Source organism: Schistocerca gregaria, chromosome 8 (genome assembly GCF_023897955.1).
Source record: "Schistocerca gregaria isolate iqSchGreg1 chromosome 8, iqSchGreg1.2, whole genome shotgun sequence".
NCBI classification, from domain to species: domain Eukaryota; kingdom Metazoa; phylum Arthropoda; class Insecta; order Orthoptera; family Acrididae; genus Schistocerca; species Schistocerca gregaria.
In genome coordinates, this window is record NC_064927.1 from 305,969,091 (window position 1) to 305,994,221 (window position 25,131).

General features: G+C 42.9%; 1 protein-coding gene across 1 annotated transcript in view; it reads right to left on the minus strand.

Moving 5' to 3' along the window:
• Positions 1-620: 620 nt before the first annotated feature.
• Positions 621-25,131, minus strand: part of LOC126285160 (uncharacterized) — a 30,243-nt gene continuing 5,732 nt past the window's right edge. The window contains exons 2-4 of the mRNA XM_049984471.1: positions 17,868-17,951; positions 10,201-10,271; positions 621-2,519 (exon numbers count right to left, since the gene is read on the minus strand). Of these exons, the coding sequence (XP_049840428.1) occupies positions 1,662-2,519; positions 10,201-10,271; positions 17,868-17,951 (1,013 nt within the window). The 3' untranslated portion in view covers positions 621-1,661. The remainder of the gene's footprint in view (positions 2,520-10,200; positions 10,272-17,867; positions 17,952-25,131) is intronic.

Below are 25,131 nucleotides of genomic sequence, written 5' to 3' on the forward strand. Positions count from 1 at the left end.
ATGTAGCCTCTATCCTGTGTATTATGTAAACTTTCTGATATAGTTTCCGAGTTTAGAATAATTATACACAAATTCAAAACTTCCTGCAGTTTTTCCCTGAAGCATACCGAGTTGCACAAATTTTCAACGACAACGTAATTATATTGTTTACTCAGACTTGTGATGCATTGTTACTCAGACATCAGGTATGCTAGAAACAGAATTTTCTTAAAGCTTTTTTCTATGTAACTTATGGTTTATCACATAATGAAGATTTAAATTCCTTCTTAATTTGCTTTGCAATTCAGGTCGTTAAAAACTCACTGTTTAACTTAATATGTCACTTATAGCAACGTCATGATACCTACGGAAACCATACAAATAGAAAACTTCGTGTTAAACATCTTGCTGGCACAGAAAGTGTGAGTATTGTTTGTCTTTCTTTCCATTTGTAAAAGTGTACGTATTTCGTTCAGTTTCTCGTCATTTCACAGCAGACAATAAAATATTGCTGTGAATGTTTGCTGATTGACAACACTCTTCTATTAAAGAAGAGTATAGTGGCTTTTTTGTGATCCGACAGGAGCATTTTTCAGATGGTATGTTATAAGATATTTTAATAGTAAGTACGACTTATCAGACTTTTCTAGTGTACCAAACGTTAGATGTTACGTTTGATGATTACAGTTAATATAGTCTCATAATTCATCATGTTCACAACATATCCATCTCACGCAGACCTGCTAGGGATAAGTGTTCCTTGGTTAACATTTATCGAAAGATGCAATATTTTTGTGATCAACGCCCTCATAAGTTAAACTTTACAGAACAGTAGAATGTGTAATAAAATACTAAAATATGCAAAACATTTCATTATGTCTTCAAGATAAGTGCACTAGCTATACATTAAAGCTATTACCGTACCAGCGTGTTGTACTAGCCTGTGGGCTGCTGGCATTGTGACGGTATGTGTTGCTTGCAGTGCAGTGGTATGGAAATTTTTTATCTGGATGAAAAGCGGAGCTTGTCGTATTTGCAGAGGTGATATATTAATACGGGAAGAAGAAATTTACTGTCCAGGATTACGAGATATAATTAGGTCATGGAGATGCCAATCAAACACGTGAAGTCCACATCACCATTGCAACAGTCTATGTAAGTTCGACGATCTTTCGTAAAGTACTTCTCCTACGACAGTTTTTCGTTCAAGTTAAGGAATTTGAAAACTGAATATGTTGTAGAAGGCTACAATCTTTTATTGGCTTGTTTAAACCTCATCTTTATAAATTTACATTGGTTGTTGTTTAATGTTTGGCACCAAAATATAAAGTTACTTCACGAATATCGTTTTCAACAACCGCAGTAGACTAATAGATTTATTATTTTCGTAGTTGTGTGTGTATTACTTTTATTGTTCTATAGTGACATGATTGAGTATTACTGGTTTTTTTAAATTGTTATCATGCAATCATATTATGCTTTCACTTCGACAGTGCAATATCTGCATGAACCCTCCAATTATTAGTGTTTTACGTCTTTCTAATTGCAAGTTATCAGTTCATCCAAGTGAAAGTAAAAGATTGTTAGTATGGTCACTTAAAATTTGGTTGAACTATTCTTGTTACACCACTTGTGAAATTCTCAGTTCAGTTGACTGTGAAAAGAGCCATGTTTCCCGTATTTCACTTGTTCTCCGTGTCTCCCACGTTTCGTTTTTGGTGTTGAGAGTGACGCATAAAGCCATGGTGTAAGTCGTGGTGCTGGCTTCTCTCACCCAATGCGACAGCATTACGTTTCCTTGAGGCGCCTGCTGCAGTTGAAGCAGTTGAGACTGACACGTTTGTCTCCTCTGATGTGGAAGAATCAGTTTCAGCAGTTGTGACTGAACCATCTGTTGCTGTGTCAGCAACTGTTATTTCTTCTTCCGCTGAGGTCGATGAATTTGTTGTGGTTGAAGAAGTTGTCCCCTCTGATGTTGTCTCCACAGCTGACTCAGTTGTTTCACTGGGTTCAGTCCTTTCTGTTGTTGATGTTGATGATTGAGGTACTGTGTTGGTGGAACTTGGTGCTTTACTTGAGGTAGTATATGATCCAGTTGAGCTAGTTGTTGAAACAGTTCTTGTAGTTGTATCTGATGCAGGTGTTGTAGTTGAGGTTGTTGTTGAAGTAGTTGATGAAGTTGAATCTGATGCAGGTTTTGTGGATGAGGTTGTCATTGGAACTGTAGTTGTTGTAGTGGTCACTGTTGTAGTTTCTGGCGTAATGGTTGTCGTTGAGGAAGTCGATTCTATCATAGCTGTTGCGTTTGAGGTATTTGCTGGAGCTTTAGCTGTTGCAGTTGCAGCCATTGTTGTACTTTTTGCTGTAGTAGCTGTTGTTGTTGAGGAAGTTTGTGCCACTGTAGGTGTTGAGGTTGAGGTGGTTGTGGCTCTTGTAGTAGTCATAGTCGTTCCCTTGTCTGTAGTAGTTGTTCTAGGTGTTGTTATTGAGGACGTTGGTGCCATCATAGGTGACGTTGCTGGTGCTCTTGTTGTTGTTGTCTGAAACACCGGAGAAAAAAGTAAACTGAATAGGACTAGCTTTTCTGCAAGTTGAAATATTACTATATGAAGCACACTATCAACCATATACAAGGAATAATTGTTGATAAGGTGGGTACTATGCTGAGATTCACTGGGAGAGTCCTTAGAAAATGTAGTCCATCAACAAAGGAGGTGGTGTACAAAACATTCGTTCGACCTATACTTGAGTATTGCTCATCAGTGTGGGATTCGTACCAGGTTGGGTTGATGGAAGAGATATAGAAGATCCAAAGAAGAGCGGCATGTTTCGTCACAGGGTTATTTGGTAAGCGTGGTAGCGTTACTGAGATGTTTTTGCAAACTCAAGTGGCAGACTGCAAGACAGACGCTCTGCATCGAGGTGTAGCTTGCTGTCCAGGTTTGGAGAGGGTGCGTCTCCGGATGAGGTATCGAATATATTGCTTCCCCCTACTTATACCTCCAGAGGAGATGATGAATGTAAAATTGGAAATATTCGAGCAAGCGCACGGAGGCTTTCCGGCAGTCGTTCTTCCCGCGAACCATACGCGACTTCATCAGGAAACGGAGGTAATGACAGTGGCACGTTAAGTACCCTCCGCCAGACACCGTTGGGTGGCTTGCGGAGTATAAATGTAGATGCAGATGTGAAGCTGTACCAACAGCCTACTGCTGAGATACCTTTTGGTAGACAAGGTATCGAATGTCTGAAAGATTAAACACATCTCGAGCTTATTACTGAGTGTTATCGTAGTCAATACATTAGAAAATTTCTAAAAACGTCAAGGCCTCACTCAGTATTACGATCTTAAAATATGTTATGGGTCTATTAAAACAAATTACTTTTCTGTATAAAGGCTAAAATACTTTAAGACTGTTGTCAGAAGTTGTCACTGAGAATTTAACACAAATTTGGAAATCTAAGATTGCAACATGTAAATGTAATTACAAATTGCGTCACTGACGACATAGCTGTTTGTCTCATTGCAATTAAAGGGAAACAATTTAAGTATAAAAGTTGTTATTAGACTCTTAACTTGACGTGAAAACTCAGCTATATTTCAACATATTAAGTAACTTCATCAAATTTCTGTTATACGTGAGAATACAATTTAGAGAAGTTTTCTTTGAGACGTTCCCATCCCTTGTATCCTATAATCTAGTACCATTTCTCTACAGTTATTAAATCGTCGTTAATCCAGTAAGTGACTCATTACCACGCCATCAGCTGCTACTCATGTAGTGTTTGAGAACTGAGAGTATCACGTCTCATTCTTACAGCGTATTGTTGCTTTATATAATTCGCTATAGTTTCACAGGTGTAACTATACCGACAATAAGACAGAATTATTATAAGCGTCAAGTAAAAAATGTACAAAAACATAGTTTCCCTTGGATAACATTGTCTTAGGCTTTGGCATACTTAGACATGGGCTATACAAGAGATTTAATCACAACTATTTCATGCTGGTATTTCTTCTAACGAATTGAGATTTATAAGATGAATTATGCTGAGAAATTTTATGACATATTTATCCATGCTACTGTACAACACCATATTTCCAGTGTGGTGTCTCAAGTCAGTTAGAAATTAGTTCAGTCATATGTTATCCACACGAGCGAGCATCAGTTCATCAAATGACAGTCGCTAGTTTTTGAGATTTCCATAAAGCACTCTCGGCAATTACACTGACGGAAAAAAGATCGAACACAAACAAATATTAATGTAGAGTAATAAAACCTCGAGAATATGTTTGTATGGGTAACATGTTTAAGTCAGCGATGTTTGATAATGGCGAATTTGTCACCTTAAAGGCTGTTTTGACTAACTTCAAATCACCACGTCCCATCTGCAAGCCCACGACCGTTACAGCGTGTGTTTAAAGCAACTTAGATTTCAATCCCTGTCGTTATGATACCATGTATCAATTTTGAGATGCAGAAACAGGCATTTATGTCGCACAACTTCTTGTTGGTGTCGCGATTTTGTTCCCGTCAGTGTATTATGATGGTCCGTATAAAGTGAGGGTTTCATGGAGCAGTTACATCTCAAGTGAATTAGTACTAAATAGGGCATTGCATCATACTGAAGAAAGTGTTTAAACATCTGCGTACATATATCTACGTTTGGACTGTATTACCGTCTACTTTCATACGAATCAGTTTTTGCTACCATTAAGATACAGCCTTTGTGCTGTGTACGTTTATCGTCACAATGACAGCAAAACGTTACCATTTGTCTCAGGAAATATTACAAGCACTGTAATGCGGTACCAATTTGTAAGCACACAACAGACTAGTAACATTCACTGATGAGGCTTGCAAAAGGTCTTCTCATCTACACTATCCTGTAAGTGCTTAATGAGTTCTTCTCATCCATAGAGTGCGTATCACGTCTCTCTAACGCAATTCAGAGACGACTATGATATCCATTCAGATTTGGCCAACAGTTGTTCTCATGGGACGCTGTCGTGGAATACATAAGTGCACTCACTTTAAAATCCAATTAATGTAAAAGGAAACACATAGAAATATCTAACCTTTCATTCCATCCAACACGAATGTTCTGAATACAAAGTCAGCACAATCAGACTGAGCCTTAACTTATTGGTAAGACATGTCTGTTGCATCATTACTTTTATAACGTATTCGCACCAAAATGTAAAACAAGACTCCAGCACAAGTTATCATAGTTCTGAGAGAATTTACAGTGGAAATCTGAGCCACAGTCCTCTTACAGTACTCATCTCTCACATGATCAACTTTATGATGACAGTTACCAAAGAGTAAACGTCATCGAGGTTTTGAGAGAGTTTTCTACAGCGGCGTGCTTGTTGTTCATAATAACATGTATCCTTGATTTAGAATGTACCTGCCTTTCCTCCTGTGTTAAACTGAAGCCCTTTGCCATTACCTACCACGAAATGTGTCACTAGGTATCGGTTTATCAATATTTTGTTCTAGGAGCTGCTTTCTTCTCCTAGTAAGTAGCTTATTCAGAATGGCATTTACTTTCTTTTTGGTAACTTTTTTTTTCTTCAGGTACAGGAAGAAGGATTGAAATTTAGTATATTTTGCCTCTCCTATCCCATAAATCTAGCCTTCTCTTCACTGTCGTAGCGACATTTTCCCGAGCTGAGCATCGGTGTGATAACATTTCACTGCTCAGTTTCTAAATAATTGGTCTGTCGACTTGAGGTGCCATGGCCATGGCTTCAGAAGTGCTGGCTCCCTTATTTTTGAGACATACGACAGTTACCTAAGAAAGGCGAAATGCAATCATTTTACAACTTTCATGCAGCTGCTGTTGTCGGATTAGCTATCTATGCATGTTTGCCATGAATGTTCTCCCATTAAAGTGTCACTTCTTATGGTAAAAATTTGCAAAGGTTTCTTTGCTCGTCTACTATTTCTTGCACACCTTTATTTCGCACATTTACGGACTATGAATCTTTAGCGGTTTTTTACAACAGATATTTCACAGTTCCTCCATTTCGTGCTTTTCCATTGCTCATTTTATTTCCGAAGAGACTAATTGCATTCGGCTGGTTTACGAGATGTCAGAAAGATCAGTCTCCAGTAAAACTTTGATTGAATTACTGGTCCCCTCTTTTCTTCCACATCACTCGTGTTCTCAGCTTCTAGCACAGTCTCCTCTATCTCTGATCCATCATGCAGACTTTTTGCGTATACTCTTACCGTCTATCGCCCATATACGTTCTCATTTGTTTGAGCTTTCTATGTTTCTCGTACCCTCTCTAACAATTTGTCTGTCACATGTCATTCACATTCTGTTGAAGTTTTTCAATAGCTTCTGAGTAGCCCACTGGTGACTATGAAGAAAAATTCCTACCTTATCTCATCTGTACTGACATTTCATCATTTATTCTTGTAGGTTAGTGACTTTGAATTTTAGCGTATTGTTCATAGTTACTCTGGTACAAGTGGAGTACTGTTCTGCACTTGTGTGGACTTCAATGCTAGTACATTGTTCATAGATCTCTGTAATTCTTGATTCGGTACAAATAATTTCGTCTTAAATGTTTGGATTTTGAAATATGTTTCTTTTGTTTAAGATTTCGGAAGAACTTGTCACCTCAGAGTCAGCTACCCTACATATTTATTTTCCCTTTCCATAGTAATCATTTTTCTGCCTCAGAATCTCTGCCTTATTAAAGCATCGCAATCACATAACACCCCCCATGAACTATGGAACTCTAAGGCGATGTAGTCATGTACTGTGCGGCTGGTCCCGGCGGAGGTTTGAGTCATCCCTCGGGCATGGGTGTGTGTGTTTGTCCTTAGGATAATTTAGGTTAATTAGTATGTAAGCTTAGGGACTGATGACCTTAGCAGTTAAATCCCATAAGATTTCACACACATTTGAACTTGCGTACCTCAGTGATACAGATAGCAGTACCGTAGATGCAATCACGTCTAAGGGGTGTCTGTTGAGAAGCCAGACAAACGTGTGGTTCCTGAAGGGGATCCTTTTCAGTAGTTGCAGGAGTAACACTCTGGATGATTGACAAATCTGGCGTTGTAACATACACCAGAATGGCCTTACTGTGTTGTAACTGCGAATGGCTGAAAGCAATGGGGAACTACAGCCGTAAGTTAATTGTGTTTTTAAATGATGCCGGAAATCTCCTAGGTAAAATATGCATGAGGTAAAACAGGTCCTCCATTTGCATCATCGAGCGGGGACTACTCAACAGCTTTCCTTCGTCTGGAGACGCAAAACTGGCGTTCAATGGATCGGAGAGTGGAATGTCGGATCCCTTAGTTGGGCAGATATGTTCCAAAATTTAAAAAGGGAAAAGGATAGGTTGAAGTTAGATATAGTGGAAATTATGAAGTTCGGTAGCGGGAGGAACAGTGTTACAACTACAAAAGCGTTAAAGGGGTAATACAGAAGTAGGTTTAATAATGAATAAGTAAACAGGAACGAGGGTAAGCTACTATGTACAGCAAGTGAACGCATTATCGTAGCCAGTACAGACATGAAGCCCACACACATCCAAGTAGTACAAATTTATATGCCAACTAGTTTCGCAATTGATGAAGAATTTGAAGGAATATATTATGAGATGAAAGAAATTATTCAGGTAATTATCGAAGACGAAAATTTAACTCTGATGTGGGACTGGAATTCGATTGTAGGCAAAGGAAGGGAAGGGAGAGTAGAAAGAGAAAATGGGCGGGAGAAAGGAGTGAAATAGGAAGCCAACTGGTACAATTTGGCACATACTTCAACAATCGCTAACATTTGCTGTAAAAATAACGAAAAGAGGTTGGAGAATCCGGAAGGTTATGTAATGGTAAGACAGTGATTTCTGAACCTGATTTTAATATGTAAGACATTTTAAGTTGCTGATGTTGACTCTCACCTCATTGTATTGAAGATATTTCAAAAAGTAAGGGAATTAATGGGATGGAACCTCGGTAAGTGGAAACAACCAAGGATTGTGGAAAGTTTCATCTGGAGCATAAGGCAACGAAAGGGAAGGAATACCGTGTAACAGGAATATGTACCTTTGAGGTGAACGCAGCTGAGGATCTGAGAAAAGATAAAAATGCACCAATGAAAGGGAGAAAGGGAATATAAACGTCTAAGAAATGAGATCCACAGGAAGCGCAAAATGATTAAGCAGAAATGGCTAGACGAGAAATGTAGGGATTTAGAATCATATAACACTAGGGGAAAGATAGATACCGCCTACAAGGTAATTAAAGAGACATCTGTAAAAACGAGAAGCAGTGTATTAAAGTCAGGAGCTCAGATGGAAAACCAGTGTTAAGCAAAGAAGAGAAAACTGAAGGATGGAAGGATCGTGTAGGCGGTCAGTGCAAGGGACATGAACTTGAAGGCAGTATTATGGAAATGGAAGAGCACGTAGATGAATACGATATGGGAGATATGACACTACGAGAAGTATTTGACAGATCACTGGAAGACAGAAGTCAAAACAAGTCCACGAGAGCAGACGACATTCTGTGAGAACTACTGATTGTCCTGGGAGAGCCACCTAGGCTTCAAGAAGAATGTAATAATTCCAATGCCGAAGATAGAAGGTGTACACATGTGTGAATATTTCCGAATTATCAGTTTAATAGGTCCTGGTTGCCAGAAGGTAGCCCGAATTCCTTACAAAAGTGGAGAAAAATTCGTAGAAGCCCACCTTGGGGAAGATCGGTATTAATTCCTGGAGATGTAGGAACACGCGAGGCACAACCGACCCTACAAGGTATCTTCGAGCATTGGTTAAGGAAAGGCAAACCTACTTTTATAGCATTTGTAGACTTGCAGAAATCTTTTGACAGTGTTGAGTGGCATAATGTTTTTGAAATTCTGAAGGCAGCGGAGACCAAATACATGGAACTGTTATAGAAACCAGACAGCAGTGACAAGAGACGAGGACATGAAAATGAAGTTGTTGTTCAGAAGAAGGGTCAGTCAGGATTGTAACCTATCCCCGATGTTATTGAATTCCTAACCTTGGGTATCAGTAAAAGAGACCGAAGAAACATTTGGAGAAGGAAGTAAAGTTGAAAGAGATGAATTAAAAACTTTGAAGTTTGGCGGTGACATAGTAATTCTGTCAGAGACAGAAAAAAGCTTGAAAGAGTAGTTGAACGGAACGGACAGTGTCTTGATAGGTGGGTATCAGGTGAACACCAACAGAACCAAAACAACGATGATGGCGTGTATTCAAATTAAAGCAGTTGATGTTCAGGGAATTAGATAAAGAAATCAGACAAAGTAGTCGATCGCTTGTGCTACTTTGGCAGTAAAATAACTGATGACGGACGAAGTAGAGAGTGTATAAAACGTAGACTAGAAATGGCCAGGAAAGCTTTTCTGAAGAAGAGAAATTTTCTGAGATCGAATACAGATCTCGGTGTTAAGAAGTGTGTTCATAAAGTATTTGTATGAAGTATTGCCCCGTGTGAAAGTGAAACGTGGACAATAAGTAATTTAGATAAGAAGAGAATAGAAACTTTTAAAATGTAGTGCTCCAAGAGAATAATGGGCCGATCATGAACTAGTGAGGAAGTACTGAAGAGAACTGGGGAGAAACGATTTTCATGACACAACTGCTAGAACAAGGGATCGGTCAATGGGAGACATTTTGAGATATGAAGGGATCACCAATTTTGTATTACAGATATATGTTCGGAGTAGAAAAAATTAAAAATGTCTTCGTAGTGGGAGACCCAGACATGAATGAAATATGCGTATGAAGAAGGATATAAGTTGCAATAGTTATTCATAAATGAGGAAGCCTACACAGGACAGAGTAGCATGGAGGGCTGCAACAGACTCATGTCGGGACTGAAGACCACACGAACTACAAGACTATGAAATTTTTATTCCCATTCATATGTTTCCACAACTTCCCATTTTAATTATAAATTCTATTACTTTATAATCGAATTATCATATGGTCATCCAAATACACTCTATTTTACTCACTGTTGATTGTGTTTCATCCCCATACGTATGACTGTCACTTTTTTACAGATAACCTGTCAGTTTTTTAACCTACCTTTACATCAATTAAAACGAGTAAAATATTAATTGACATTTAGTATGAGTGTGCTAGAATCTAAATTTGAAGCGTAAATAACGCTCGGGAAAGTGAACCAGAGTACCCACACCTAATGTACTGAGACATACCTGCATTCCTCCTTGATTGTTCAGGCATTGGGAATCGCAGCCGGCCAACCAAAATTCAAGGTAACGTATAGCTGCAAATAAAAATTATTATAAGATTCTTTTACATTTAAACCGCAGACCAGATGTATTAACATAATGTCAGTCAGTTAATTTCAGCTCTTACTAATAGACATTAAGAAATGGAAAACTTTACATGGAATGGCAATCTCCAATGTTCTCATTAACGACACTGCAGTACTGTACAACGAAATACGAGGAGTTGTCACTGACGTTATTCAACTTACGTGATGATCAAGAAATGAATAATAGGTAAGGATATTTCAAAGCAAGAATAAGGGGGAATGGGTGAGACAAAGATAATAAGGTTTCTTAGATATACAAAAGGTACTGTACGTGTGGAGTTCTGGTCCGATGTAAGAGAGGGCTTAAAGGCACTAATCGGGTTAAATGCATTGAATGACAATTTCAATAGATATGAAAGTCCCACAGACTAACTTCCTGCACTTGTACAATATAACTGGTGCATGTTTGCATGCTTGCATTCAATATATTGCGGTTACACCTGTTATTAATGTAGTAGCATTTCAAAATTTCAAAGGCTTAACCGGCGCTTACATTAACCTCTGATCTTGCAATTTAATCACATACATATGTTACCTCGGGAAACGTGTGCCCGAAATGTCACTACTCTATGTTCATTGTTTTTGGTGTTTTGATTTTCTCCCCGTCAGTGTATTACTGCAGGGACTGCAGAAACATGGATGGTACCAAGTGGTTCTTACAGTTTCCCATCTATACAGTTCTGTTAAAGAGATAGTCTTTCTCGTATTGATGGTGTATACATCAAAACAAATTCTCGGAAAAGACGTCAGATGATCTTAAAAGTTATTATTTTACTATAAACCTGTCGCGATAGTAGCATCAGACTGGAAAATTAAGTTGAGAGAGATGTTAAATAGTGTCTGTGCTGCTTTCTATTGGTAATTTATTTCTATTTTTTATTAATACAAGACAATATGTACTGTTACATTTTTCAAGACAAAAAGGAATTATTGACATTGGCTGCAATTTGGCGTTTATTTAAAAGTTGAAACTTTGTGCCAGGCCGGCATTGGAGCCCAGGTCTCCTGCTTACTAGGCAGATAATCTGACCGTTAGGCCTCCCGACGCATTGGTCAGCGCTAATGCACCGTCTACCCTAGCACGCCTCCAGCCAGACACAAATTCTCAACCTATCCCGACACCACTAACGTAGTGCCCCTTGCCCATTATTCTCATTACTCGCGGCATTTCGCCGTTTCCCATAAGAGTTCGAGTCTGGAAGACATCCGCACTGAAGAGACCATTGGCCGCCGTCATATATATATATATATATATATATATATATATATATATATATATATATATATATATATATATATAGTGACTGTTCTATCTGACAGGTTAGAAACACCAGCCACCACATATATATTTCACATTTTTATTTATTATTCAAATATTAAAAGTTACGACTGGGTCATTACACAGGCATCTCAGCATTGTTTCGTCATCATTACACAATTTTTTTTGTTCCGTGTATCGTAACTAAAATAAGCTAAATTTCGCTGATTAGATTCTTTGTAATTTAGCATGCTGTCCCTAATATGTATTGGCTACATTTGACTGAAGTCGAGCAGAAAACCTTAAGCGGAACTGCACTTCCTCTATGCTAATCACAAAAGTACTCTATTTGATTTCGCAGACCAATTGTATTTGGTTTCCACAAATTAAAGAAGTATAACGTGAGCACAATATGTTGGATGTTTTTGATAGTTTCTAAACGCCTCGACTAAATGACTTGCGAACAAGATAATACTGCCAATATGTGGAATTTTTTTCACTGCACTATGTGGAAACACATTCCAGTAAGCAGCTGTTGTCGGTTTACTATGCAGACATCCGCAACAAGACACTGTTTTGTATGTGGTCTAATGGAATAAAGTGTCAATAAAATCAACAGAAAAAGAAATCTAAATGTTCGGTAGGTCAAATTCCTAAGTTGCGGTAAGTTCGTCAACGACTGCTTTGAAATTTAGACTTTGGACTCAGTGTTGCATTAAAATACATACATGTTTACATGTTTATATATACCTACTGCATCTCTCTCTCTCTCTCTCTCTCTCTCTCTATATATATATATATATATATAGAGAGAGAGAGAGAGAGAGAGAGAGAGAGAGACTGCTGGAAATGGAAAAAACACATTGACACCGGTGTGTCAGACCCACCATACTTGCTCCGGACACTGCGAGAGGGCTGTACAAGCAATGATCACACGCACGGCACAGCGGACACACCAGGAACAGCGGTGTTGGCCGTCGAATGGCGCAAGCTGCGCAGCATTTGCGCACCGCCGCCGTCAGTGTCAGCCAGTTTGACGTGGCATACGGAGCTGCATCGCACTCTTTAACACTGGTAGCATGCCGCGACAGCGTGGACGTGAACCGTACGTGCAGTTGACGGACTTTGAGCGAAGGCGTATAGTGGGCATGCGGGAGGCCGGGTGGACGTACAGCCGAATTGATCAACACGTGGGGCGTGAGGTCTCCACAGTACATTGATGTTGTCGCCATTGGTCGGCGGAAGGTGCACGTGCCCGTCGACCTGGGACCGGACCGCAGCGACGCACGGATGCACGCCAAGACCGTAGGATCCGACGCAGTGCCGTAGGGGACCGCACCGCCACTTCCCAGCAAATTAGGGACACTGTGGCTCCTGGGGTATCGGCGAGGACCATTCGCAACCGTCTGCATGAAGCTTGGCTACGGTCCCGCACATCGTTAGGCCGTCTTCCGCTCACGCCCCAACATCGTGCAGCCCGCCTCCAGTGGTGTCGCGACAGGCGTGAATGGAGGGACGAATGGAGACGTGTCGTCATCAGCGATAAGAGTCGCTTCTGCCTTGGTGCCAATGATGGTCGTATGCGTGTTTAGCGCCGTGCAGGTGAGCGCCAAAATCAGGACTGAATACGACCGAGGCACACAGGGCCAACACCCGGCATCATGGTGTGGGGAGCGATCTCCTACACTGGCCGTACACCTCTGGTGATCGTCAAGGGGACACTGAATAGTGCACGGTACATCCAAACCGTCATCGAACCCATCGTTCTACCATTCCTAGACCGGCAAGGGAACTTGCTGTTCCAACAGGACAATGCACGTCCTCATGTATCCCGTGCCACCCAACGTGCTCTAGAAGGTTAAGTCAACTACCCTGGCCAGCAAGATCTCCGGATCTGTCCCCCATTGAGCATGTATGGGGCTGGATGAAGCGTCGTCTCACGCGGTCTGCACGTCCAGCACGAACGCTGGTCCAACTGAGGCGCCAGGTGGAAATGGCATGGCAAGCCGTTCCACAGGACTACATCCAGCATCTCTACGATCGTCTCCATGGGAGAATAGCAGCCTGCATTGCTGCGAAAGGTGGATATACACTGTACTAGTGCCGACATTGTGCATGCTCGGTTGCCTGTGTCTATGTGCCTGTGGTTCTGCCAGTGTGATCATGTGATGTATCTGACCCCAGGAATGTGTCAATACAGTTTCCCCTTCCTGGGACAATGAATTCACGGTGTTCTTATTTCAATTTCCAGGAGTGTATATATAAATTGTGAGTCAGGAGGAAAGGTACATGCTTTGAAGGGTGTTACTAGTGGTGACTGAACAAGAAACTCCTGATGAAGATATGCCGTTTTCTTAACCGGTTCCGGGTAAACCAATGAAAACAACTAGGAACGGGAGACGTGTACAGTCGTCCTTACTAACCGTGTCCGTACGCAGTTCACTTACGCATGGTGCAGTTATTTACCTCAAGTCTCAGTTCAAATGGCTCTGAGCACTATGAGACTTAACATCTGAGGTCATCAGCTCCCTAGAACCTAGAACTACTTAAACCTAACTAACCTAAGGACATCAAACACATCTATGCCCGAGGCAGGATTTGAACCTGCGACCGGAGCGGTCGCGCGGTTCAAGACTTAAGCGCCTAGAACCGCTCGGCCACAGCGGCCGGCCAAGTCTCAGTCCGACAGTTCTTGCCCAAGTGCACGGTACTACGGTGTTGTTACATAAGAAACAAATACAATTTCTTGTAGTGAAAATGCCATGGATTTTCACATTTGAAGAGGATACTAACATGGTGTTTTTCTATGGTGTGACCAATGGAAATTCCAGGACTGTTGTGCGAGAATGCCAACGACGATATCCGAATCGCACAGTGCCAGACAGCAGGGTGTTTCACAGGATGTTTCACGGATTGCGTGAGCGTGGTATGCTTCCCAGCGTAAATGTTGTCTCGGAACGTCCCGTACAACAAACTCTTAGTCAAGTTTAGAACATTCTTCAAGTAGTGGACCTAGCTCTAGAAGAATTGCTGCCCAATCTGGTAATCCACAAACACGATACGCACAGTACACGAGCACGGTCTGTATCCCTTTCATCGGCAGTGTGTACAATATCTGCTTGAAAGAGATTCTGCCGACCAGCAAGAATTCTGTCAATAGATCATTGCCAATGAGCGATTAATTCCTTCACTGAAGAGTCAAAATTTACCAGAAAGGGAATCAATAACACGCGCAACTTTCATGTATGGGTAAATGAAAATATGCTCGCTACTGCGGAAACGAATTTTCACCGACGTTTCTCAGTCAACGTGTAGTGCGGTATTATCAATGACCAACTCAACGGTGCAGTTGTTTTAGATAACCGTCTTGCCTGGACACGATAACTTGAGTTTCTTCAAAATGTGTTACCAGAATACGTGGAGGATATCCCTTTGGCAACACGAGCTCCTTTGTCCTTTTAGCATGACGGAGCTCCTACTCATTCCGTACGGCCAGTGATACAGTATCTCAACACAACGTATCCTGGTCGTTCGATCGGTCACCCGATATTACCGCATTGGGTTATTGTTTGTGGGGGTGTGTGAAGGACGACGTCTACAAGCGCATAGTGGACACAAGACAGGAACCTCTCGCTCGTACATTAGTATTTTACATGCTTGAGCCCAGGTAAAGGAATGCAAAACTGAGCTCCGATCGGCTACACAACACCTGTCTACAAGAGTAGCAACATGCATTGAAGTTGACGGTAGACTGTCTGAACATCTTCTGTGAGGAAAGATATACAATTAAACAAGCCATAACATAACAGTATCATAATTTATCGTCCTCCGCACCTTTCCCGTTCCTAACTGTTTTCATTGGTTTACCCGGAGACGGTTAAGAAAAGGGCATTGAGCCGTTCGTGGCTCGTGTTCCCACCATCATGTACTTCGCGCCCTGTTTTAACGTACTTTGACCTCACTACGTTAATTTCAATTACTACTGTCACTGAGTTGCTGCTTTCCTTGACCCTGACCGGTACTAACAGCGCGAATCGATATATCCCCTCTCGTAGTATCTTTGCTTTCCCGGGCGTGGTCTGTCGTAAGGCAGTTTGGGTTGCACGTTCGAATCGCGAGTTTCGGCTGCCAGTGAGTTGGAACGCGTCTGGGACGCAGTGCGGACGTGCCAGTTGGGAGTTGCAATGCGGCACTAGCGCAGTCGGGTTGGAGCAGCAGTGAGGTCTGAGTCAACGTGGCTCGCCCGATCATTGCTTCCACGCATCACTCGAGTCAGGCCACGGTCTTGGCGGATCGTCGGTCGGTCCTCCAACCGGACGACGCGTTTTTGCTCGCCGATCGTTCATGAGTCGGATGTGTGATTGTGTGCATCGACTACCAATTTGTCTTCGTGTGTGCTTAGTTACTGAAGCGTTTCGTTCAGGTCTTCGTACAAGTGTTTATAAGGTCGTGTTTGTAGTTTGTGTAATTTTGATTGGCAAGTTATTTTAAATGTCGTCGTTGTATTGGCTCTGAAAGGTCGGCCGTCTAGTCGGGAGACGTGTAACTGGTTCTCGGAGTGCTTCCGGGCCCTTTCAATTACCATCTTGCGGAACATAGCTCTGTCTCTTCCCGGGGCAGAGAAGTCGCGTAGCCAGTGTGCGTGTGTACGGTTAGGTCCGAGCCAGTATTTCCGTCGTCGTGTGTCTAGAAGTGAGTGGGAGACGCACCAGCAGTGCAGTCGCGACGGAGAAGCAGTCGCGACGGACCAGCAGGAAGTCGGACGGATGTTGCGGGTGAGGGAAGTTACCTCCGCGCGGTGCAGTCGGCTGGGGCCACTGACACCCCGTGCGCAGTGTCGGAGCGTGTGTGGAACTATCCGATCGCTACGAGCTTCGTCGTTCACCGACCCAGGACGTCTAAGCTGAGTAGTAGTTTCAGCTACCCAAGCCACGTCCATTCATGTTGTGAAGGTTCGTTTCGGTGGTTCGCTGTTGGGGAGGTTTTCCTGCGAGCAACACAGTGCTTCCACTGCTGAAATTTAGCAGCCATGCGGTGCAATTAACTTTTTTGGTCGACTGCAATTTGAATGCACCATTGGAATTTTTCTGTCTTGTGGCCGTTAGTGTTCTGCTTACCTGCCCTGGCCACTAACGTAACTTCAGGCAGCGTCCTTTCCTCACATGTTGTCGCTGTCCAACATAGTGTGTAATTTTGACAGCTAATACGTAGTCCATTGTGGATTATCACATTTGTAACCTTTCCGGCTTGAGTTCTCATGTACTGATAGACGGGAAGCAAGTCGTTGTGGCCGTCGGTCCGTGGCTCTCCCCTCATTCGGTTCCTAGGGATCAAGTATAGTTCGTCTCACCACCTGTCTCGCCTAACTGAACGAGGGCAGACCGACCTCCCTGGAGGCTTCTGAGGGCCACCGGTGTTTAATTATTCGTTGTCAGCTACTTTAAATTTAAGGCTTATGGCTATTTTTTTATTTTTTTAAATTTTGAAAGTTAATTTCTAAATTTATCCTTCAAGCTTGAGTATTGCGGTCTTCTGCCTTTTAAAGATTATGGTAATACACTTTAAAATTTTGAATTTTTATTGTGGCCCTCAGCTATTTGTATTGCACTTTGCATATGTTTCTGGTTTTCTCTTTAAATTATTTTATTGCTATCTTAATCGGATTTCAATCTTCCTGATTTTTTAAGATTTCTTGTTTGAAGGCCTTAAGCCGTGAGAGAATTGCATTCCGTAAAGATCCGGCTATGGGCCAATTTGGTTGACAAGGTTGTTAAATTACAGTAAATGAAAATTAGAGGGAGTAACTGATCTAAACATTTGCCACTTTCCATAATCGTATTACCTGTTCCGCCCAGAGGGTTTAGCGCGCGTTTGAGGCACACGTTTGTTAGAAGTGTTTTGTTCAGGATCACCAGTAGTATCACCTGTCACAGCACGTATCTTTCCTCCTGATTCACTATATATGTATATTATTAAATTAGAAGGGTTATCCAATTCCCATGCCTTTATGTATGTATTACATATGAGGGAGAAGAAGGACGGAGGAAAAGAAGGAAATCGTGAGGTTTATCCATATATATGTAGCAGTTACGAAGCATTGCGAGATCACTATTTAACTATAAATAAATAAATAAAATAAATACCAAACGTTTGTATTAATACGAAGAAGCAACATTTAGGAACCACAGGAAAATTTTCTTTCTTCTTATTTACCTCTATAAAACCATTACAAAAATTATTACTTCTGAAAGAGTAAATTTACTAAAGACCGGATGTTCGATACTTACGTCTGTTGATGACATTGGCACTGTGAACTCTCTCTGCCAGATCCATGCATCGTGGGGAGCATCTCTTCTGTGCAGAGCTGCTGCCTGAGGAAATAAAAACAATTGTTTTGTGAAGAAAATCAACTGCCCATGTCCATATATAAAAAAGACAGTATCTCATGCAGGCATGTTTGGAATTTGCGCCTACATAGTCAGTTTGTACATCCAGAGTAAGGAAATCATGTAATCCTGGCGACGAGACCAAGCAGAAGATACAGGTTGTGGACGTCATAACATGAAAAACACTTGCAAGCACAGTATCAGATTAATACATATATATTATTATTGAGTTACCGGATATAATAGTAAAAATGAGCGTGTCAGAATAGCATGGTGCAGCGAAGCTAGGAGAAAGTTATTATCCAGAGCAATAATACGGCAAACCGTTGATGATTTTATCCACTTTTTCCAGAAGAAGTCTTTTTCATTCCCCGTGCAACAACTACCCCAGTGTCGTACATTTTGGGTGAAATGAATAGCGAGCAGAGGTAGAACAGAACACAGCGGATGGTCGAGATTATTCTCAAAGAGAAAAATTATTTGCTTTGGAACTATTTTTGGTCTAGAGACGCTGCAGTGCATGTGAGATGAAACCATAATCTTTATGGTGCTACAATCAGCCAAATCGTTAGGTTGGGCATAGCATTAATGCTTCGTAGATTTTTATACGTATCAAGACAATAATCCTTATTAATGTCGAATTAAGGCGATTAGAATTTTGTGACTGATATAACATACCAATTGTCTTTCTAGCATGGCTTTTAGGTTGTAGGAGAACTTAATTATTTTCAAGGCTTCAGCGTATATTTTGGCAATAGTTTGAGCAAATAGCCACCTAAAAACCAGCATTCTTTCGAATTTTCATTTCTCCACATATATCAAGTATTTTTTCTTCGCGATTAGTTCTGAAGTTTTGTCAGGATTTCTATGTTTCTCCTTTGGGAGAAAACGGGAGAGGTGATTATTGAGGGATTCAATTCTTCTACAGCGCCTGCGTTAGGTGGAGTATTTTCACATTGTGGAAATTCGATAGGAATGATAGTAACGTGAAGAGAAAGCTTTAGAAAGTACGTCTTCCGTGGTGTCACCGCCAGACACCACGCTTGCTAGGTGGTAGCCTTTAAATCGGCCGCAGTCCTTTAGTAAACGTCCGACCCGCGTGTCGCCACTATCAATGATTGCAGACCGAGCGCCGCCACACAGCAGGTCTAGAGAGACTTCCTAGCACTCGCCCCGGTTGTACAGCCAACATAGCTAGCGATGGTTCACTGTCTTTTACGCTCTCATTTGCCGAGACGATAGTTAGCATAGCCTTCAGCTACGTTATTTGCTACGACCTAGCAAGGCGGCAGTATCCGTTCTATTGATATTGTGAATCACGTACCATAAAGAGCGACGTTCTCTGTTAATGGATTAAAGTTAAGTATTCCACCAGCTACATCCGTTTTTCTCAATTATAATTCCCTTGTCGTGTTCCAGACCTCACGCCAGCCTGCGTGAGCTAAAACGCGTGCATTTCGGCCTCCTTTAGTTATACGGGTTGGCTCTCCTGCCAACCACATCTTCTCAGATGTCTTCGGCATGAGACTCTTCATCTTCCTTAGCGAATTCACATATACTCTTCTTATGATGAATATTGAGGTATACACTGATCAACCATAACATAATGGGCACCTACATAATAACCGGTACGTCTACTTTTGGCACTGATAACAGCGGGGACACGCCGTGGCGTGAAAGCAATGAGGTCCACGTAGGTCGCTGGAGAAAGTTGGCTTCACATCTGCAAACTTAAGTCACCTAATTCCCGAAAATTACGGAGAGAGGGCTATGAGCTCTCACGCCACGTTCAAACACGTACCAGATTTGTTCGATTGGGTTCAGATCTGGCAAGTTGGGGGACCAGCACATCAATTGGAACGCTCCACTACGTTACTCAAATCACTCCATCACACGGCTGGCATCACAAGGGGCATTATCTTGTTGATAAACACCTCTGCATTCGGAAAACATGCAACCAGTGTACGATTCTCCTTGGTTATCATGGTGCCTTGCATCAGCTCCACTGTATCCATGGATGCCCAACTGAAGCGTTCCCCGTAGCTTAATGGCGCCGCAACGCTGTAACACTGCTCCAGTGTCCAGTGTCGATGGTCACGTGCCTATTTCAGTCTTAGTTGTCGATGTCCTGGTGTTAACATTGACACATGCATGGGTCGTCGGCTGCGGTGACACATCATTAGGAGTTTTCAGTGCACTGTCAATTCAGACACCTATATACTCTGTCCAGCATTAAAGTATGATGTTATTTCCTCCACAGGTCTCCTCATGTCCTGATTTATAGTCTGCCCAGCCTATGACGTCCGACATCTGTAATGAGGAATAGGCGCCCAACCCCCCGACGTCTGCACGTGGTTCTACCTTGGTTTCGCCATGCATTGACGACGATCACCACTGCACTCCTCGGACACCCGACAAGTCGTGCGGTTTCCGAATTGCTCGCGCCAAGCCTCCAGGCCATCACAATGTGTCCGTGGCAACTCAAGTGGACCGCGCGCATTCCCTGTTTACTCACAGACAGCACGCTCGCTGATACTACATGCACCATGTGCGTGTCTGACTAGCAGTTATTCCTCGCCATGTGACATTGCTATCGCCTGGACTTTTTTATATCGGTAGTAGATGAGTTGTCATAATGTTCTGGTTAATCAGTGTATTTGCCACAAAAGTTACTCAAATGTGCAAAGTCTTGTGTTGTGGTTCAGTTTATCTAACATGTCCGGTCATAACTGAGATCCTGAGTGATCAACATTCACGGAGATATCACATTGAGGTAGAAGGAATAGTGGTCAGTCTGCCTTCGTAGTGGTGAGACGAGAACATCTTGTTTGTTTTTCCGCCTGTTGTGCTGCTTGCCAGGCAGCTCGCTTCCCTCAACTTCCTGTAATGGCTTGTCTCCGTGTCGTATTAATGCACCATCATGACGTTTTCCTATCGCCAAATCACGATTAAATTATTTTTTCCGTTGGATCATGCAGGACCAAAAGCGTATGGAATGAACGGTTTGCGTGGGATGAAATGGGGCACCCTCTTCACGATAGTCTCAGGATTCATTTTTCTATCGTTCGTAGCATTGTGCATATCAGGATGGGGAATGAAGAGCTGTGCGTCGACGTTGTGCATCCCCATGCCCACAAACTCTAGTTCAATACACTGACGGCCACATAGAAGCTGTCGTGGTAGATCATGCCGGTTTTGACCTCCGAACATTGAGGGTGTGTGAATTGTTCGAATTTCTGTTTGAGGTGCCGTGGACGCCTTTAAACCTTACAGCAATGTCGTGAGCTACATTGCTGAAATGTGGAACACGTCCGAAACTTACCATGTCCTCAATGGTGAATGTGAGATAAAAACTGAACTGAGGGAACACGTGCCTTCTTATATGATTATTGTTGGCTGCAGCGCTGTCGACATACACGTTGGCAAGCCGCGCACTTGTTCAGGTTGTGGCCAGAAAGACCAGTTGTCAAGAGGAAGACCATGTCCGTTCGGAATGTCTCAGACGCAGACTGGGTCAGCAGCCGGTCTGAGACGTCACTCTACCTATGGCAACCAGTGTGTTACCAGTGTCACCCCAGTGTCGTACAGGTCCGTAGCATGGCTGCCTGATGTGCCCCACTGAATCAGCCGACAATGGCGTCAACTCCTCTCAACAACGTGACGGCCTTTTTGCCTGTCTCTCCTACTCTGCCGCTGGTGGAAGTACTAACTGACGACGGCTGTCAGCAGGAACATGACACTTTCTTTGTTGATCATGCAGCTAAATGTACCGACATCCGTTTTTCTGCTGTCTTTCATGATGGACTACAGCTGTCTGCCATCCAACATGGGACAGCATATTAGAGAGCAGTGGTCGCCTAGGAAACGGAAGAGACAACTTTGTCTCCCTTCTCATGACTGCTTCCATCAGACGTTTGCATGGGATGATGACCAGGATGATGCCCTGTACTTCGACGCCTTGGCACCATACAACATGACGTCTCTCTCTCTCATTCAACAAACACGTAAGGACACCAGCCTTCCCCCACTTGCATCTGATGCGGTTGCCCTCCTTTTTGTGTCTTAGGCTATTTATGGACACACCTCACAATGCGTTCCAAAGAACGTTCCAATGAGACGTACGTCTACTGGTAGAATAACATCGATTCTGAGAATGGACGTTCTGTAGCTGTACAGGTGCGATGGAAACCTCTAGATAGTTTGGACTCTCTTTCTGTCAGAGTGATGTGCCCTTCCACTGGGGCTTAGAAGGCAGCTCCTAATGCTTCTTCTATGTTTGCATCACCCGCACAACTGGCAAAAGCAGCCAACTTACTGCTTAGCCACAGTCAATGTCAATGCCATTTCCAAACGCCATAAGCTGGCATGAAAATCTACTTGCTGCAGGTGATGGCATTGCCCTCCTTCAGGAGGTGCTTGTTGCAGCTCTTTGTGCTCTCCATGGCTTTACAGCACACGACGACCACGCTTCCACCACTAGTGTGAGGTGGCGATCCTCTTAGATGACATTATACTCTCTGATGCAGTTGCCAGTCTACCGCACCCTCGTGATGTGGTTTCGCCAGAGCATTACGCAACGGTGAATCGTGCGAAAGCGCAACTCACTGTACTCTCTCGACGCCACTTTGAAGGAACTAGGGTCAGGTTGCACACACACGATGGGTTAGAGCAGGGGCATCAGTCTATGTACCACATGATAGCAGAATAGCTCCACCATTGCAGAACTTTGGTTAATGTTCTTTTGACAGACAATGGGCAGTGTTTAGATACACAGTGCGATAAAGGGTCTGCCCTACATGCACATTATGGAACACTCTACTCTTCACGTCACCACCCCACCAACAATGCGGAAGTCTGTCCACTCTCCTTTGCTCCTGAGGATGAAACGTTGGATCTGCTGTGGTGGAGGACAAAGTCCATGATGCTATCAAGACGCGTTGTATAAAAAAGTCGCCGAGCTCCCATGGTATCGGAAATTTAATCACCTACTGGCGCCAGGTTGAACGGATATTTGTCGAGAGCTTATGTCATCCATTGTTCACATTCCTTACGGTTTCCTCAGTCGTCTCCTTAGTCCCTTATTATACACAAACCGGAAATATCATCATCGCTACACGACGTTTCTCAACAGCGACACAAAGATCTTTACTCAACTATTTTATGCGTGGCTTAAACAGACGGCCCAGTACTAAGTTTCCCCGGGTCTAATATGTTTGGGCGGTGCCATTAATATCCTCACTGTCCTCTGTAGCTCTCTCTTTCTAAGCAATTATCCCGACATCCGGGGTCTGCTGGTTAATCGGATGTGGCATGTTAATTTTAAGAGGTGGCCGGATGCCCTTCCTGTCACCAAGCACCCCCTGTCACTATCATCATATAACGACACCTCTCTGTCGGTATCAACATATTCTCGCTTTCTCACGTTCATCGTTTGCATGGGCTTTCGGATGCTCTAGGCTTCAGCTAGATTGGTTTGATCACAACTACTGCAAGGGGTGTTCTGCAGTATGGGACAGTCTGATACTACCGTCGCCTTCGTAATTCGTCTCCTTCGCAAAGCGACGTCCAGTGTACTCTACACGGCTGACTCACTATTCGAATCTTAATCCACAGTTCTTTGCGACAAAGTTGTCCGCTGTCTGCAATGTTGAAATCATTCGCCATGGAAACGTTCCTCTGTCAAAACATGCTTGGGATGCCTCTCAGTGGACATGTCTTCAGCTGAACTGCTTACGCAGAAGATCTCGTCCTCGTTCATCATTGCGGTGCTAAGATCAGCGAGTCTTGATGTGGTTTACCACCTGCGGTGTAACTTGTGACAGCTGCCTTAACGCACATAAATGGGGCGCTATGGCTATAGTTGGTGATATGCGGGGCTCTAACGCCATCAACTTCTGACGGCTACTGGCTTAATTACTTGCCTGGCTCCTAGACCATCGTTTATTAGCTCTCCATCGTCTGTAATGGACGCAATATATTAATGACTTTTGGCGTCAAGTATTCCCTATATGGAAGAGAGACTCCCCATACCTCCCTTCATAGCCCTCTGCATAGTAGCTGCATTGGGCTTGCATGTTTGCACGACTTACTGTTCAAGTTTCGGTACGAGACCTCCACCCTCCGACGGTGCAAGGACGGTTTATTTCTGCATCATGTGCCTGATAGGGGAGAGAGCCTTCTTTGTCAACTCTCAAATGGTATGGTGGGTCCGTTGTCCCACGAGCCTAACCAGCCTGTTGCTGGAGACCCTTTCTCCACGCTTTCCAGCTTTAGGACATCCTGCTGCCCTTCTTTTACTTTCGCTTTTTTCCATTAGAATCAGGTATATCCAAAAAGCGCTAATGCCAATACGCTTGGTGTCCACGAAGGTGATCTATGGCTGCCTGCAGCAGAATACGACAGTGACTGTGGCTGAAGGGAAGCATTCCCACGAGGCTTGGAGCGCCTTCTGGCGATCCGTGTGCACTCCTTATCTCGGCACTAACGTCCAATACGCGCGGTACCATAGGGTCGATCGGAAGAAGGTATGCCTGTCACGGTCATACTTACACGTTACAGTCACCCCACTGTGTTCTCTGTGATGTTCCAGACATTGACTAGCATCGCCTGGTGTGGGGATGGGCATAGGTGTCTGGATCTCGGTGAGACAGACGTTGGCCTTTATTACCTGTGCGACTCCTCATCAAATACCTCCTCTCCTGGTCCTCTTTTGGAATCGGTACTCCGTGGAATCTGGACAGACTAATACGAACTCCGTGGATTTGAGAAGACTCACTTTATTACTTCTTTGCTCACAGCAAGAAAAATTTCCTTGATTTTGGCACTTCCTTAGTGAAACATTTTGAAGTTGTACACAATTCCAATAATTTTTCTCTGTGTGTGTTTTTTTTTCTAGTATTTTTCTTAACACACTCTGGAGTTGTGGTGTTACTGCAGTGATCAGTTGATTCACGCATTTTCCACTGCTAATAACGATGAACCTCTGGCCACTGGAATGTCCTTCTCCCAAAAAAAAAAATAAAATAAAAATGCATCGGAAGTCTCGCCGAGAGTACGAATTGAGGTTCCCTCCTCCTCGAGATGCCAGTTTCCTGCTACGCATGTTAGTGTAAAAAACCTGGTGTCATTGATATGCTTTTTACTTCTTCTCATCGTAACCTACGGT